General features: G+C 41.2%; 1 protein-coding gene across 1 annotated transcript in view; it reads right to left on the reverse strand.

The window, feature by feature from the left end:
- Positions 1-15304, reverse strand: part of SYN3 (synapsin III) — a 460653-nt gene that overhangs the window by 415335 nt on the left and 30014 nt on the right. The window contains exon 2 of the mRNA XM_082850535.1: positions 963-1420. Coding sequence (XP_082706661.1) covers positions 963-1273 — 311 coding nt within the window. The 5' untranslated portion in view covers positions 1274-1420. The remainder of the gene's footprint in view (positions 1-962; positions 1421-15304) is intronic.

A 15304-nucleotide genomic window follows, 5' to 3' on the forward strand; every position in this document is an offset into this window, starting at 1 on the left:
AAATTCTATGTCTCCAACTGGAATGATAATATTTATCATATCTGTCTACGAAAAATTTGGAGTAGAGACCTCTTTTCTACCTGCAGTTCCATGTGTGCAGGGCCTGTTCATTACTTACCTGAGTACCTAAGACTGTTATTTGCACTCAGTCAGTGCTCAGTAACTACCTGTGGAACTACTGCTGCAATAACTTTGACACATGTGTCCAGTCTCTGCCCCCCAGGATGCTTACCATCTATCGGGGCGGGGCATACCTGGGAAGAGACTGGAAGGGTTGTCATTTGTGCCTACCTTTGCTGTTAAGAGGACAGGTTCTGGAACAAAACTGCCACTACATGAAAGAGTAGGGATGCAAACTCAGACACTCTGTTCCCAAGTGTTTCAGATAAGGACTGTGGGCCTTTGTTGGTTTCTTTTACCCTCATAGCAACCCCATTCAATGAGAGAGGATGGCTGAAGCCGAACGAGGTCAAGCAACTTGCCAGAGTTACTGCAGGTTTTAAGTTTTCCATTTTTAGAAAAGTAATACAGTGCATATACCATATACTATATAATACTTCCAGTGAGCTCTGGGCAGTACCCCATATCAAATGTATTACGATGTCTGCAGCAAATCATATGAACAAGCACGGTGAGTGGCCCAATGAAGACTATTACAGTCTAGCTTTCCTTCAGATCAGGTTTTGTTGCCAAATGGGTTATAAACTATTTTCTAGGTTTCAGAGCTTTTTGGATTTTGGATTTGCAGGTGAGAGATTTCAGACCTTAAATACAAAGCCCTTTGGACAGAGCGTGGCACAAAGTAGCTGCCATGGTGCTTGGCATTAGTGGCCTTCCCTCCTGCCAATCTCTGATACCACAGAGCCTCTCACAGCTCTTCCCCTCTCTCTTCCCCACGAGGGAGATAAGCCCCATCTCCTCTCCTGCCCCTGGGGAGGGGGCACCTGCAGAGTCCTGCTTACCAGTCTGTGTGGGCATCATCGATCACCAGCAGGATCCTGGGCCTTTGAACAACAGGCGTGGAGGGACCTGGAGACTCCATAGGCCCCAAGGGGGCCTGTGAGGTCTGCTTCATGGCACTGGAGAAGGAGCTAAAAAGGCTGGATCCTGGAGAGGAGAAGGAGGCTGCCAGGGGCTGGGGGTGCCTCCTCTCCATGGCTGGGGATGCAGGGGAGCTGGTGGAGCTGTCTGGGCGCTGGAGGTCTGTCATGTAGCCGTTCGGCAGGTTGGCCACAAAGCTGCTGTCAGAGAGGCGTCGCCGGAGGAAATTCATGGCTGTGAATGATGAGATGGCTTGTTCCTACTCAGACTGTCTCGGTGAGGCCCAAAACACAGGCTGCCAGGCAGAGGGAGTGGTAGGGTCTCGGGCACAAGAGCCAGGGGAGTCCCACGCAAGTCGGCTGCTGCTGTCTTTTTCTACCTATGGAAACAGGCCAACAAACACATTAGTGGAAATGACCTCAGCCCCTTAAGAGCAAACAGATGATGCCCCTTCCTGCCCTGCTGCTGGGGGCAGTGCAAAGTGGGACATCTTTCTGGCAAGGCATTTGGCGACGTCTAATTAGACCATACCCTTTTAACCTACAATTTCCATTTTCTGGAATTCTACCCCAAGAATGAAATCCGAGTTACAGAAAAAGCCTCTTGTACAAATGTATTTATCACAGCATTATTTACACTAGCAAAATACTGGCAAGTATCTCAACATCTGACCACAAGATAATGAACATGTAAACTGCAGCACAGTCATTCAGCAGAACCTTTTGTGGCTATTAAAAAGAGGTATTTAAAAAGGGATTTTAGTAACATAGAAAAAATTTTATGTTGTAATTTAAAAGATCATGATACAAGATTATAGGTGCAGAATGACTACAACCACATAAAAGCTGAAATAATAAAACTTTGGAAAGAAGAAGACATCAAAATGTTAAGTGACTATATTTGGGTAATGCGACTACAGGGTTTTTTGTTTTTTCTTTTTCTTTCCACTTACCTATGTTTTCCAGATTTTCTAGAATACTTACAGCTGCAAACTGAATTGTGTCCTTCAAATGCATATGTTGAAGCCCTCATCAGCAATGTGCTGGTATTTGGAGAGGGGTCCTTTGGGAGGTAATAGGGTTAGATGAGGCCATGAGGGTGGTGCTCTCATGATGGCATTAACGTCCTCATAAAAAGAGACACCAGAGAGCTTGCTCTGTCTCTACCCACCATGTGAGGAGACAGGGAGAACGCAACAGTCTACAAGCTAGCATAAGAGCTCTCGCCAGACACCAACCATGCTGGTACCCTGATCTCAGACTTCCAGCCTCTAGAGCTGTGAAAAAATAAATTTCTGTTGTTTAAGCCAGTCTGTGGTGTTTTGTTGTGGCAGCCCCAGAAGATTAATAAACAAATGCATTCCTTTCTGAACAGAATACAGTTAAGTTTTAAAAAACCAAACTGTTCATGTGAGATCAAAATAGCTCATTGAGAAAAATGATTGTTTATATCATGCAATTCAACCCCACCTATATTTTTTGTTAAGATTATTTTATATTTTTGTTGAGGTAAAATTTACTTAGAGTGAGATGCATAGTCCATAAGTGTACAATTCTTGGAGTTTTAATAAATGTATACACTGGCAGAAGATTTTTAGTATACTCCATTCACGTCAGGAAATTCTCCTGTGTCCCCTTCTGGTCAATCCACACGTCCTCATAGACAAATGCTCTGCTGATGTCTGTCATCGTATATTAATTTTAGCTATTCCTGAACTTTATATAAATGTGATTGTGTATTATTCTTTTATGAACAGCTTCTTTCCCTCAACATAATGGTTTCAAGACTCAGCTATGTTGTACGTATCAAGAGTCATTCTGTTTTTTACCACTGAGTAGTGTTCTGCTGGATGAATAAACCACAAATTGTTACTACATTCTCTTGTTGAAGGATGTTTGAAATGTTTCCAGTTTGGGAGGTATTCTGAATAGAACTGCTCTTAGGATGTTTTATTTAAGTAATTTTGTCGAGAGAGAGAGGGGGAGAGGGAGGGGCAAGGAGAGAGAGAGACAGAGAGAAAGGTTGATTGAGAGATTCACTTTTTCTTTGGGAAAATACCTAGAAGTTAATTTGTTAGGTCATAGGGTAGGCACATGTTTAATTTTTTAAGAAACTGTCCAAAAGCTTCCCATAGCGGTTGTGCTATTTTGCACCTTTTATCTGAGTTCTAGTTGCTCCAAATCCTTACCAACCTTTGGCTGTTGTCCATCTTTTTAATCTTAGCCGTTTTAGTGGGTGTAAAACAGGATCTCATGGTGTTTTGTTTTGTTTTTTTTTTTTGCGGTACGCGGGCCTCTCACTGTTGTGGCCTCTCCCATTGCGGAGCACAGGCTCCAGACGCGCAGGCTCAGCGGCCACAGCTCACGGGCCCAGCCGCTCCACGGCATGTGGGATCTTCCCGGACTGGGGCACGAACCCGTGTCCCCTGCATCGGCAGGCGGACTCTCAACCACTGCGCCACCAGGGAAGCCCCACTCATGGTGTTTTTATTTTCTCTGACACCTAATGAGGATAAGCAACTATCATGGGTTTACTGGCCATCGATATACCTTCTTTGGTGAAGTGTCTGTTCAAGTCTCTGTCCCATTTGGAAAAATGGGTTGTTTACCTTTTTAATTTATTTTTAGGAGTTCTTTACACATTCTGGATATAAGTATTTTGTCAGATATGTATATTGTGAACATTTTCGCTCAGTCTTTGGCTTACCATTTCATTTCCATCATGAGTGTAAGTCTGGCAGAATGAAATAACTCTTACAAAAAAGTGAATTGTTACTCGAGATAAAAACATCCCAATGGAAAAAAAAAAATTATACCACAGGATGAGACCACACTTCCATATTTTTGTTATTAGGAGTATTTTACCTATACATACAAAAATTATGTATATATGTGCATATGTATACACATTTATATGTACATATATGACATCTATTATGTCTATCTGAATATCTTTTTATAAACAGAAATTTAAAATTTTTATGAAGTCCAGGTTACCAAGTTTTTCTTTTGCATTTAGTCCTTTCTGTGTCTGCTTTTAAAACTCTTTGCCAACCCCATGATCACGATGATATCGTGTTGTAATTTCTTCTGCTTTATAGTTTTAGCTTTTCTGTTTAGGTCCACAGTCCATTAAAACTTGATTTTTGAGTGTGAGGAGAGGTTCATTTATCCAGTTTTCCAGCACCATTTATGAAAATATTTTTCCCAAATGAATTATTTTGGTGGCTTTGTTGGCACCAGTTGACTGCATGTTATCTATTTCTGGACTTTTTATTATGCTCCATTGATCTGTTATCCTTACACTGTCTTGATAACTGTAGCTTTATAGGAAGTCTTTAAATCAGGTAGAGTCCTCCAACCTATATTTGCTTTCACAAGATTGTTTTGAGTATTCTAGGCCCTACTTTTATGTACATTTTAAAGTCAAGTTGTACAAAAACGTCTGTTGGGATATTGTTTGGGATTATGTAGAATCTAGCTCAGTTTGGGTAGAACTGACATCTCAACACTATTGAATTTTCCACCTCATGAACATGTTACAGCTCTCTACGTATTAAATCTTCTCTAGTTTCTCTCAGAAATGTCTTGTGATTTTCAATATAGAGGTATTGCACCCATTTTTTAAAGCTGATTCCTAACAATTTCTTTTGGGCTTTTTTGGATGGTATTATAAATACTCTCTTTTCTAAGTTTTATTTTCCATTTGTTTGCTGCCAACATCATATATTTGCCAATTATTATCAATATAGTGACCTGATAAATTCAATTACTGTTTTTCATGATTGTTTACAGATTCTTAAGATTTCCATTTAAACAATCATGCTATCTACAAATAAAGACATGTTTACTCCCCCCATTCCAATCTTTTACTTCTCTTATTACAGTTGCTAGTCCCTCCACTACTGAATACAAATAATGAAAGTAGACAACTTATCTTGTTCCCAATTTTAGGGGGAAAATGTTCAATATCTCACGTTAACACAATGTTATTAGCTATGGGTTTTTTCATAAATGCATTTTATCAGATTGGGACAGTTCCCTTGTAGTCTTAGTTGGCTGAGAGTTTTTATCATGAATGGATGTTGAATCTGCCAAGTGATTTTCTAAATCAATTGAGAGGATTATGTTTTTAAAAATCATTTATTTGCTTAATGTGATGAATTACATTAATTGATTTTCAAATGTTAAATCAAACTTGCATTCCTAGGATAAATCCCACTTAGTCATAGTGAATTACCTTTTTTATATAATGCTGGATTCAACCTGAGAATATTCTGTTGAGGATTTTTTATGTCCATGTTCATGAGAAATACCGGTCTCTGATTTTCTTTTTTGTCAATGTCTTTGCCAGGCTTTGGTATCAGGATAATATTGACCTCACAAAATATATTGAGAAGTGTTCCCACCTTTCCTGTTTTCTGAAAGAGTTTGTGTAATATTGGGTTTTTTTCCTTAAATTATTGGCAGAATTCAACAGTGAAGTCATCTGGGGCTGATTTTTTTCTTTGTTGGAAAGTTTCTAATAATTATCTCAACCTCTTTCATAAATGTATTCGTATTCTCTGTTTCTTGTTATTTCAATATTGGCAATATGCGATTTCAAGCAATTTGTCCATTTCATCTTAGTTGTGAAATGTAATGGCATAAAGTTGTTCATAATATTTCTTTACTAACCTTTCATTTTCTGCAGGGGCTGTAGTAATTTCCTGTGACATTCCTGATACTAGTAATTTGCTTTTTCTCTCTTTTTGATTAATCTGTGTTAGGAATTTATAAATTTTATTAATCTTTTAAAGAAACAACTTACAGCTTTTTCTATTTTCTCTATTATTTGTTTTCTGTTTCACCTATATCTGCTTTTTATTACCTCCTCGCTTCTTCTCACATTGGGTTTAAGGCTTTTTTCTATATTCTTAAGATGGAAATGTAGATCATTAATTTTAAACCTTTCTTCTTTTCTAATATAAGCATTTAAAGCAATGCATTTCCCTCTATGCACTACTTTAGCTGAATGCAGAAATCTGACATGTTGTATTTACACTGTCATTCAACTCAAATTATTCTTATTTCTTTCTAATTCTTTTTGACCTATGTGTTATTTAAACATATCTTTAATTTTCAAACTCCAGTGCTCTTTCAGATATTTTATTGTTATTGCTTTTAATATGATTCTGTTATGATTATTGAACATAGTCTATAATGTTTTAATCCTTCAACATCTTTGACATCCACTGAGATTAATTTTATGGTTCAACATGGTCTATCTTGATGAATGTTTCATTTGCACTTGAAAAGAACATGTATTTTGCAGTTGCTGGGTACAATGCTCTGTAACATCAATTAGATCGTTGTTAAGTCAAGTTCCCCAGGACGCTGACTCTGCCAGGATGATTTGGAAGCAGAAAGTTTATTGGAGAGTGTCTCCATGATTAACAGCTGTGTGCAAGCGTGAAAAGCACACATGGGCTGAAGGAGGGGTTGAACTGGAATACAGTTTTCACAGAGGCCTCAGCTGATCTTACTGGGAGCACGGATTGGGGGCATCTCTTTAGATTTCCTCATTTTCCAGCCACTCTATTAGCCTGTACTCTGCTACTTGTCAAAACAATAAAACTGCAGCTTTCTGCTTTTTGCTTTCAAGGGAAGAGCCACATCGATGTGAATCTCACTTGGTGGGTGCCGCTCCCTTCTTTCAAGGGTTAAATCCACTCCAGATTCCACCTACTTTCTGTTTCTCTCCAGGAACCTCAAATAGATTCTTTTAAATACTTTACCCAAAGTTTATAGTTATCATCTATGAGAGGGTTACTCCAACACAAGTTACTGAGCTATTATTGGCTCTGAACCTCTTCCATCTTCAAATACTAGATAAAAAAGTTAACAAACTATTAGAGTTAAAGGGACCTTAGAGATTATTTAACAATCCCTTCTTTAGGAACTCTGGTCGACCTTACACTGGTGGGAATTCCCCGCCTTCAGAAGAATCACCTCATTATCTTTTGACCAACTCCAATGTTCGTCAAAGGCTCCTCCTATAATTTCTCCCACTGCAGGCCCCAGGGGAGCTTACAGTCTGGTAAGGGAAGCAGATAATGGAGAAATACTCATGGACTGTGGCAATACACAGAGCGCTGTTGTAGAGATTAACATGGGGGGAGGGTCAGGGAAGGCCTCTCTGAGGAGGTGACCTTTAAGCTGAGATGTAAGGATGAGGAGAAAGGGAAGAACATACACAAAGGTCCTGAGGTAGGAAAGAGTCAGGCACATTTGATGAACAGAAGGAAGGCCAGCTCAATCAGAAAATAAGAGATTTTTTTTGTAAGAAAATGTTTAGCGAAGTAGATAGAGGCCAGATCATGAAGGGCCAACCTGAAAATAATTCTGATTTTATTCCAAGTGTGAAAAGTAAGCCATTGGATGGTTATAAGCAGAGAGACGTCATCTGGTCTGCCTGGCCACTATGCGGAAAACAGACTGTAGAGCAAGTGCGTGGAAGCAGCCAGACAAGTTAGGAGGCTGTTACAATCACTTGGGTCCTTACATATAAAAGAAGGGAGTTGGATTATGTGATTTCTAGGGTGTGTTCCTGTCCTGTGAGCCACTGACTTCCTGTGCCACTAGACACTGGATAGCTCTTCAATGAAAAACTTAATTTGATGGTGGGACAAGGTGAGGATAAGGGGGATTCTGGAAGGAAGGCAGTGGGAACAGAAAGTCAGGAAGACCCTGGGATAGAATCCTTCTGGGACAGAATCCAGCAGGCCAGTCGAGCGCTCAGCCCCATGCTGCCCCACCAACAGCCGCTAGAGGGCAGGAGTGACCACACCAGACAGAACAAACAAACATTTCATAAAGCAACTTTGCAGGCTTACTTTTTGGAGGCTGCGGCGGGAAGGAAGACTTTACTGTGAAGAATTAAATAAAGGTTGGAGACTTCTCACTGATTAATGGAGCCACACAACAGAAGTAAGGTGTGAATCATAGGGATGCAGGTTTTGCATCAAAGCATAAACAACTCCATAGAGTGAGAGCTGCCCCACAGTGGCACCAGCTACTTTGGGAGAAGATGAGCAACTGAATGTGAACTGGACAGGAGAGGGGACATCTCTGCTCAGGTGTCTCATAGACACCCAGACTCACTTTCTTCCTCATCGTCTGATGAATTTTGTACTGTGCCCCCTCTTCCTCCCGGAAGTGCCACTATCCATCCATTCACTGTGGCCAGAGACTCGAGTCTCATACTTCACTCCTTCTTAGCCCTCAGCGGTTTCAGCCACTCAGGCACCGGGCCCTGTCAACTTTGTCTCCCAAAACATCCTTAATATCATCCTCACCCCTCCCTCACTCCTATCATAGTCTTGGTTCACAGGTTGCTAAATTTAAAAATGGACCAAAGACCTTAACAGAGACCTCACCAAAGATATACAGATGGCAAGTAAGCACACGAAAAGATGTTCCATGTCATCTGTCAGTGGGGAAATGCAAGTTAAAACAACAAGGAGAGGGCTTCCCTGGTGGCGCAGTGGTTGAGAGTACGCCTGCCGATGCAGGGGACACGGGTTCATGCCCCGGTCCGGGAGGATCCCACATGCTGCAGAGCGGCTGGGCCCGTGAGCCATGGCCACTGAGCCTGCACGTCCGGAGCCTGTGCTCTGCAATGGGCGAGGCCACAACAGTGAGAGGCCCGCGTACCGCAAAAAAAAAACAAAAAAAAAAAACAAGGAGACACCATCACACACTTAGCAGAATGGCCCAAATCTGGAACCCTGGCAACACCAAAGTCTGGCGAAGATGTGGAGCAACGGGAACGCTCATTCATTGCCAGTGAGAATGCACTTCTTCCACTTTGGAAGAAATCCTGGTTACTTCTTATACAACTTAACATACTCTTTCCATACTACCCATCAATCATGTTCCTTGGTATTTACCCGAAGAAGCTGAAAACTTACGTCCACACAAAAAAACCTGCACCAGAATGTTTACAGTAGGATGTTTATTCAGAATTGCCAAGACTTAGAAGAAATCAAGATGTCCTTCAGAAGTGAAGGGATAGAGGCTGGAGGAGAAGATGGCGGAAGATTAAGACGCGGAGATCACCTTCCTCCCCACAGATACACCAGAAATACATCTAAACGTGGAGCAACTCCTACAGAATACCTACTGAATGCTGGCAGAAGACCTCAGACCTCCCAAAAGGCAAGAAACTCCCCACATACCTGGGTAGGGCAAAAGAAAAAACAGAGACAAAAGAATAGGGACGGGACCTGCACCAGTGGGAGGGGGGTGAAGGAGGAAAGGTTTCCACACACTAGGAAGCCCCTTCGCGGGCGAAGACTGCGGGTGGCGCAGTGGGGAGCTTCGGTGCCGCGGAGGAGAGCACAGCAACAGGGGTGCGGAGGGCAAAGCAGAGAGATTCCCGCACGGAGGATCGGTGCCGACCGGCACTCACCAGCCCAACAGGCTTGTCTGCTCATCCACCGGGGCGGGCGGGGCTGCAAGCTGAGGCTCGGGCTTTGGTCGGAGCGCAGAGAGAGGACTGAGGTTGGCGGCGTGAACACAGCCTGCAGGGGGTTAGTGCACCACGGCTAGCCAGTAGGGAGTCAGGGAAAAAGTCTGGACCTGCCGAAGAGGCAAGAGACTTTTTCTTACCTATTTGTTTCCTGGTGCGCGAAGAGAAGGGATTAAGAGCGCTGCTTAAAGGAGCTCCAGAGACGGGCGCGAGCCGCGGCTAAAAGCACGGACCCCAGAGACGGGTGCGAGCCGCGGCTAAAAGCGCGGACCCCAGGAACGGGCGGGAGACGCTAAGGCTGCTGCCGCCACCAAGGGGCCTGTGCGTAAGCACAGGTCACTATCCACACCCCTCTTCCGGGGAGCCTGTGCAGCCCGCCACTGCCAGGGTCCCGGGATCCTGGGAAACTTCCCCGGGAGAACGCACGCACGGTGGGCCTCAGGCTGGTGCAACGTCACGCCGGCCTCTGCCGCCACAGGCCCGCCCCGCACTCCATGCCCCTCCCAACCCCCCGGCCTGAGTGAGCCAGAGCCCCCGAATCAGCGGCTCCTTTAACCCCGTCCTGTCTGAGCAAGAAACAGACGCCCTCCGGCGACCTACACGCAGAGGCGGGGCCAAATCCAAAGCTGAGCCCCTGGGAGCTGTGAGAACAAAGAAGAGAAAAGGGAAATCCCTCCCAGCAGCCTCAGAAGCAGCGGATTAAAGCTCCACAATCAACCTGATGTGCCCTGCATCTGTGGAATGCCTGAATAGACAACGAGTCATCCCAAATTGAGGAGGTGGACTTTGAGAGCAAGATTTACGATTTTTTCCCCTTTTCCTCTTTTTGTGAGTGTGTATGTCTATGCTTCTGTGTGAGATTTTGTCTGTATAGCTTTGCTTCCACCATTTGTCACAAGTTTCTATCCATCCATTTTTTTTCTTAAAAATTATTTTTTAATTTAATAACTTTATTATATTTTACTTTATTTTATTTTACTTTATCTTCTTTGTTTCTTTTTTCCTTCCTTCCCTCCTTCCTTCTCTTCCTTCCTCCCACTGTCCCTCCCTCCCTCCCTCCTTTCTTTCTTTCCTTCTTTCCCTCTTTCCTTCTTTCCTTCTTTTTTCTTCCTTCCTTCCTTCCCTCCTTTCTTTCTTTCTTTCTTCCTACTTCTACTAATTTGTTCTCTCTACTTTTTCTCCCTTTTATTCTGAGCCATGTGGATGAAAGGCTCTTGGTGCTGCAGCCAGGAGTCAGTGCTGTGCCTCTGAGGTGGGAGAGCCAACTGCAGGACACTGGTCCACAAGAGACCTCCCAGCTCCACATAATATCAAACGGCGAAAATCTCCCAGAGATCTCCATCTCAACGCCAGCACCCAGATTCACTCAACGACCAGCAAGCTACAGTGCTGCATATCCTATGCCAAACAACTAGCAAGACAGGAACACAACCCCACCCATTAGCAGATAGGCTGCCTAAAATCATAAGTCCACAGACACCCCAAAACACACCACCAGACGTGGACCTGCCCACCAGAGAGACAAGATCCAGCCTCATCCACCAGAACACAGGCACTAGTCCCATCCACCAGGAAGCCTACACAACCCACTGACCCAACCTTAGCCACTGGGGAGAGACATCAAAAACAACGGGAACTACGAACCTGCAGCAAAAAGGAGACCCCAAACACAGTAAGATAAGCAAAATGAGAAGACAGAAAAACACACAGCAGATGAAGGAGAAAGATAAAAACCCACCAGACCTAAAAAATGAAGAGGAAATAGGCAGTCTACCTGAAAAAGAATTCAGAATAATGATACTAAAGATGATCCAAAATCTTGGAAATAGAATAGACAAAATGCAAGAAACATTTAATAAGGACCCAGAAGAACTAAAAATGAAACAATGATAAACAACACAATAAATGAAATGAAAAATACTCTAGATGGGATCAATAGTAGAATAACTGAGGCAGAAGAACGGATAAGTGACCTGGAAGATAAAATAGTGGAAATAACTACTGCAGAGCAGAATAAAGAAAAAAGAATGAAAAGAACTGAGGACAGTATCAGAGACCTCTGGGACAACATTAAATGCACCAACATTCGAATTATAGGGGTTCCAGAAGAAGAAGAGAAAAAGAAAGTGATTGAGAAAATATTTGAAGAGATTATAGTTGAAAACTTCCCTAATATGGGAAAGGAAATAGTTAATCAAGTCCAGGAAGCACAGAGAGTCCCACACAGGATAAATCCAAGGAGAAATACGCCAAGACACATATTAATCAAACTGTCAAAAATTAAATACAAAGAGAGCATATTAAAAGCAGCAAGGGAAAAACAACAAATAACACATAAGGGAATCCCCATAAGGTTAACAGCTGATCTTTCAGCAGAAACTCTGCAAGCCAGAAGGGAGTGGCAGGACATATTGAAACTGTTGAAGGAGAAGAACCTGCAACCAGCAAGGATCTCATTCAGATTTGATGGAGAAATTAAAACCTTTACAGACAAGCAAAAGCTGAGAGAGTTCAGCACCACCAAACCAGCTTTACAACAAATGCTAAAGGAACTTCTCTAGGCAAGTAACACAACAGAAAGAAAAGACCTACAATAACGAACCCAAAACAATTTAGAAAATGGGAATAGGAACATACATATCGATAATTACCTTAAATGTAAATAGACTAAATGCTCCCACCAAAAGACACAGATTGGCTGAACGGATACAAAAACAAGACCCTTATATATGCTCTCTACAAGAGACCCACTTCAGACCTAGAGACACATACAAACTGAAAGTAAGGGGATGGAAAAAGATATTCCATGCAATTGGAAACCAAAAGGAAGCTGGAGTAGCAATTCTCATATCAGACAAAATAGACTTTAAAATAAAGACTATTAGAAGAGACAAAGAAGGACACTACATAATGATCAAGTGATCAATCCAAGAAGAAGATATAACAATTGTAAACATTTATGCACCCAACATAGGAGCACCTCAATACATAAGGCAAATACTAACAGCCATAAAAGGGGAAATCGACAGTAACACATTCATAGTAGGGGACTTTAACACCCCACTTTCACCAATGGACAGATCATCCAAAATGAAAATAAATAAGGAAACACAAGCTTTAAATGATACACTAAACAAGATGAACTTAATTGATATTTATAGGACATTCCATCCAAAAACAACAGAATACACGTTTTTCTCAAGTGCTCATGGAACATTCTCCAGGATAGATCATATCTTGGGTCACAAATCAAGCCTTGGTAAATTTAAGAAAACTGAAATTGTATCAAGTATCTTTTCCAACCACAACGCCATGAGACTAGATATCAATTACAGGAAAAGATCTGTAAAAAATACAAACACATGAAGGCTAAACAATACACTACTTAATAACGAAGTGATCACGGAAGAAATCAAAGAGGAAATAAAAAAATACCTAGAAACAAATGACAATGGAGACACGACGACCCAAAACCTATGGGAAGCAGCAAAAGCAGTTCTAAGAGGGAAGTTTATATCAATACAAGCCCACCTTAAGAAACAGGAAACATCTCGAATAAACAACCTAACCTTGCACCTAAAGCAATTAGAGAAAGAACAAAAACACCCCAAAGTTAGCAGAAGGAAAGAAATCATAAAAATCAGATCAGAAATAAATGAAAAAGAAATGAAGCAAACAATAGCAAAGATCAATAAAACTAAAAGCTGGTTCTTTGAGAAGATAAACAAAATAGATAAACCATTAGCCAGACTCATCAAGAAAAAAAGGGAGAAGACTCAAGTCAATAGAATTAGAAATGAAAAAGGAAAAGTAACAACTGACACTGCACAAATACAAAAAATCATGAGAGATTACTACAAGCAACTCTATGCCAATAAAATGGACAACCTGGAAGAAATGGACAAATTCTTAGAGAACAAATTCTTAGAAAGGCACAACCTGCCAAGACTGAATCAGGAAGAAATAGAAAAGATGAACAGACCAATCACAAGCACTGAAATTGAGACTGTGATTAAAAATCTTCCAACAAACAAAAGCCCAGGACCAGATGGCTTCACAGGCGAATTCTATCAAACATTTAGAGAAGAGCTAACACCTATCCTTCTCAAACTCTTCCAAAATATAGCAGAGGGAGGAACACTTCCAAATTCATTCTACGAGGCCACTATCACCTTGATACCAAAACCAGACAAGGATGTCACAAAGAAAGAAAACTATAGGCCAATATCACTGATGAACATAGGTGCAAAAATCCTCAACAAAATACTAGCAAACAGAATCCAACAGCACATTAAAAGGATCATACACCATGATCAAGTAGGGTTTATTCCAGGAATGCAAGGATTCTTCAATATACGCAAATCAATCAATGTGATAAACCATATTAACAAATTGAAGGAGAAAAACCATATGATCATCTCAATAGATGCAGAGAAAGCTTTCGACAAAATTCAACACCCATTTATGATAAAAACCCTGCAGAAAAGAGGCATAGAGGGAACTTTCCTCAACATAATAAAGGCCATATATGACAAACCCACAGCCAACATCATCCTCAATGGTGAAAAACTGAAAGCATTTCCACTAAGATCAGGAACAAGACAAGGTTGCCCACTCTCACCACTCTTATTCAATATAGTTTTGGAAGTTTTAGCCACAGCAATCCGAGAAGGAAAGGAAATAAAAGGAATCCAAACCAGAAAAGAAGAAGTAAAGCTGTCACTGTTTGCAGATTACATTATACTATACATAGAGAACCCTAAAGATGCTACCAGAAAACTACTAGAGCTAATGAATGAATTTGGTAAAGTTGCAGGATACAAAATTAATGCAAGAAATCTCTTGCATTCCTATACACTAATGATGAAAAATCTGAAAGTAAAATCAAGAAAACACTCCCATTTACCATTGAAACAAAAAGAATAAAATATCTAGGAATAAACCTACCTAAGGAGACAAAAGACTTGTATGCAGAAAATTATAAGACACTGATGAAAGAAATTAAAGATGATACAAATAGATGGAGAGATATACCATGTTCTTGGATTGGAAGAATCAACATTGTGAAAATGACTCTACTACCCAAAGCAATCTACAGATTCAATGCAATCCCTTACGAACTACCACTGGCATTTTTCACAGAAGTAGAACAAAAAATTTCACAATTTGTATGGAAACACAAAAGATCCAAATAGCCAAAGCAATCTTGAGAAAGAAAAACAGAGCTGGAGGAATCAGGCTCCCTGACTTCAGACTATACTACAAAGCTACAGTAATCAAGACAGTATGGTACTGGCACAAAAACAGAAAGATAGATCAATGGAACAGGATAGAAAGCCCAGAGATAAACCCACACACATATGGTCACCTTATCTTTGATAAAGGAGGCAGGAATGTACAGTGGAGAAAGGACAGCCTCTTCAATAAGTGGGGCTGGGAAAACTGGACAGGTACATGTAAAAGTATGAGATTAGATCACTCCCTAACACCATACACAAAAATAAGCTCAAAATGGATTAAAAACCTAAATGTAAGGCCAGAAACTATTAAACTCTTAGAGGAAAACATAGGCAGAACACTCTATGACATAAATCACAGCAAGATCCTTTTTGACCCACCTCCTAGAGAAATGGAAATAAAAACAAAAATAAACAAATGGGACCTAATGAAACTTCAAAGCTTTTGCACAGCAAAGGAAACCATAAACAAGACGAAAAGACAAGTCTCAGAATGGGAGAAAATATTTGCAAAT

Source organism: Leucopleurus acutus, assembly GCF_964270905.1.
Source record: "Leucopleurus acutus genome assembly, chromosome: 11".
Taxonomy (NCBI): Eukaryota; Metazoa; Chordata; class Mammalia; order Artiodactyla; family Delphinidae; genus Leucopleurus; species Leucopleurus acutus.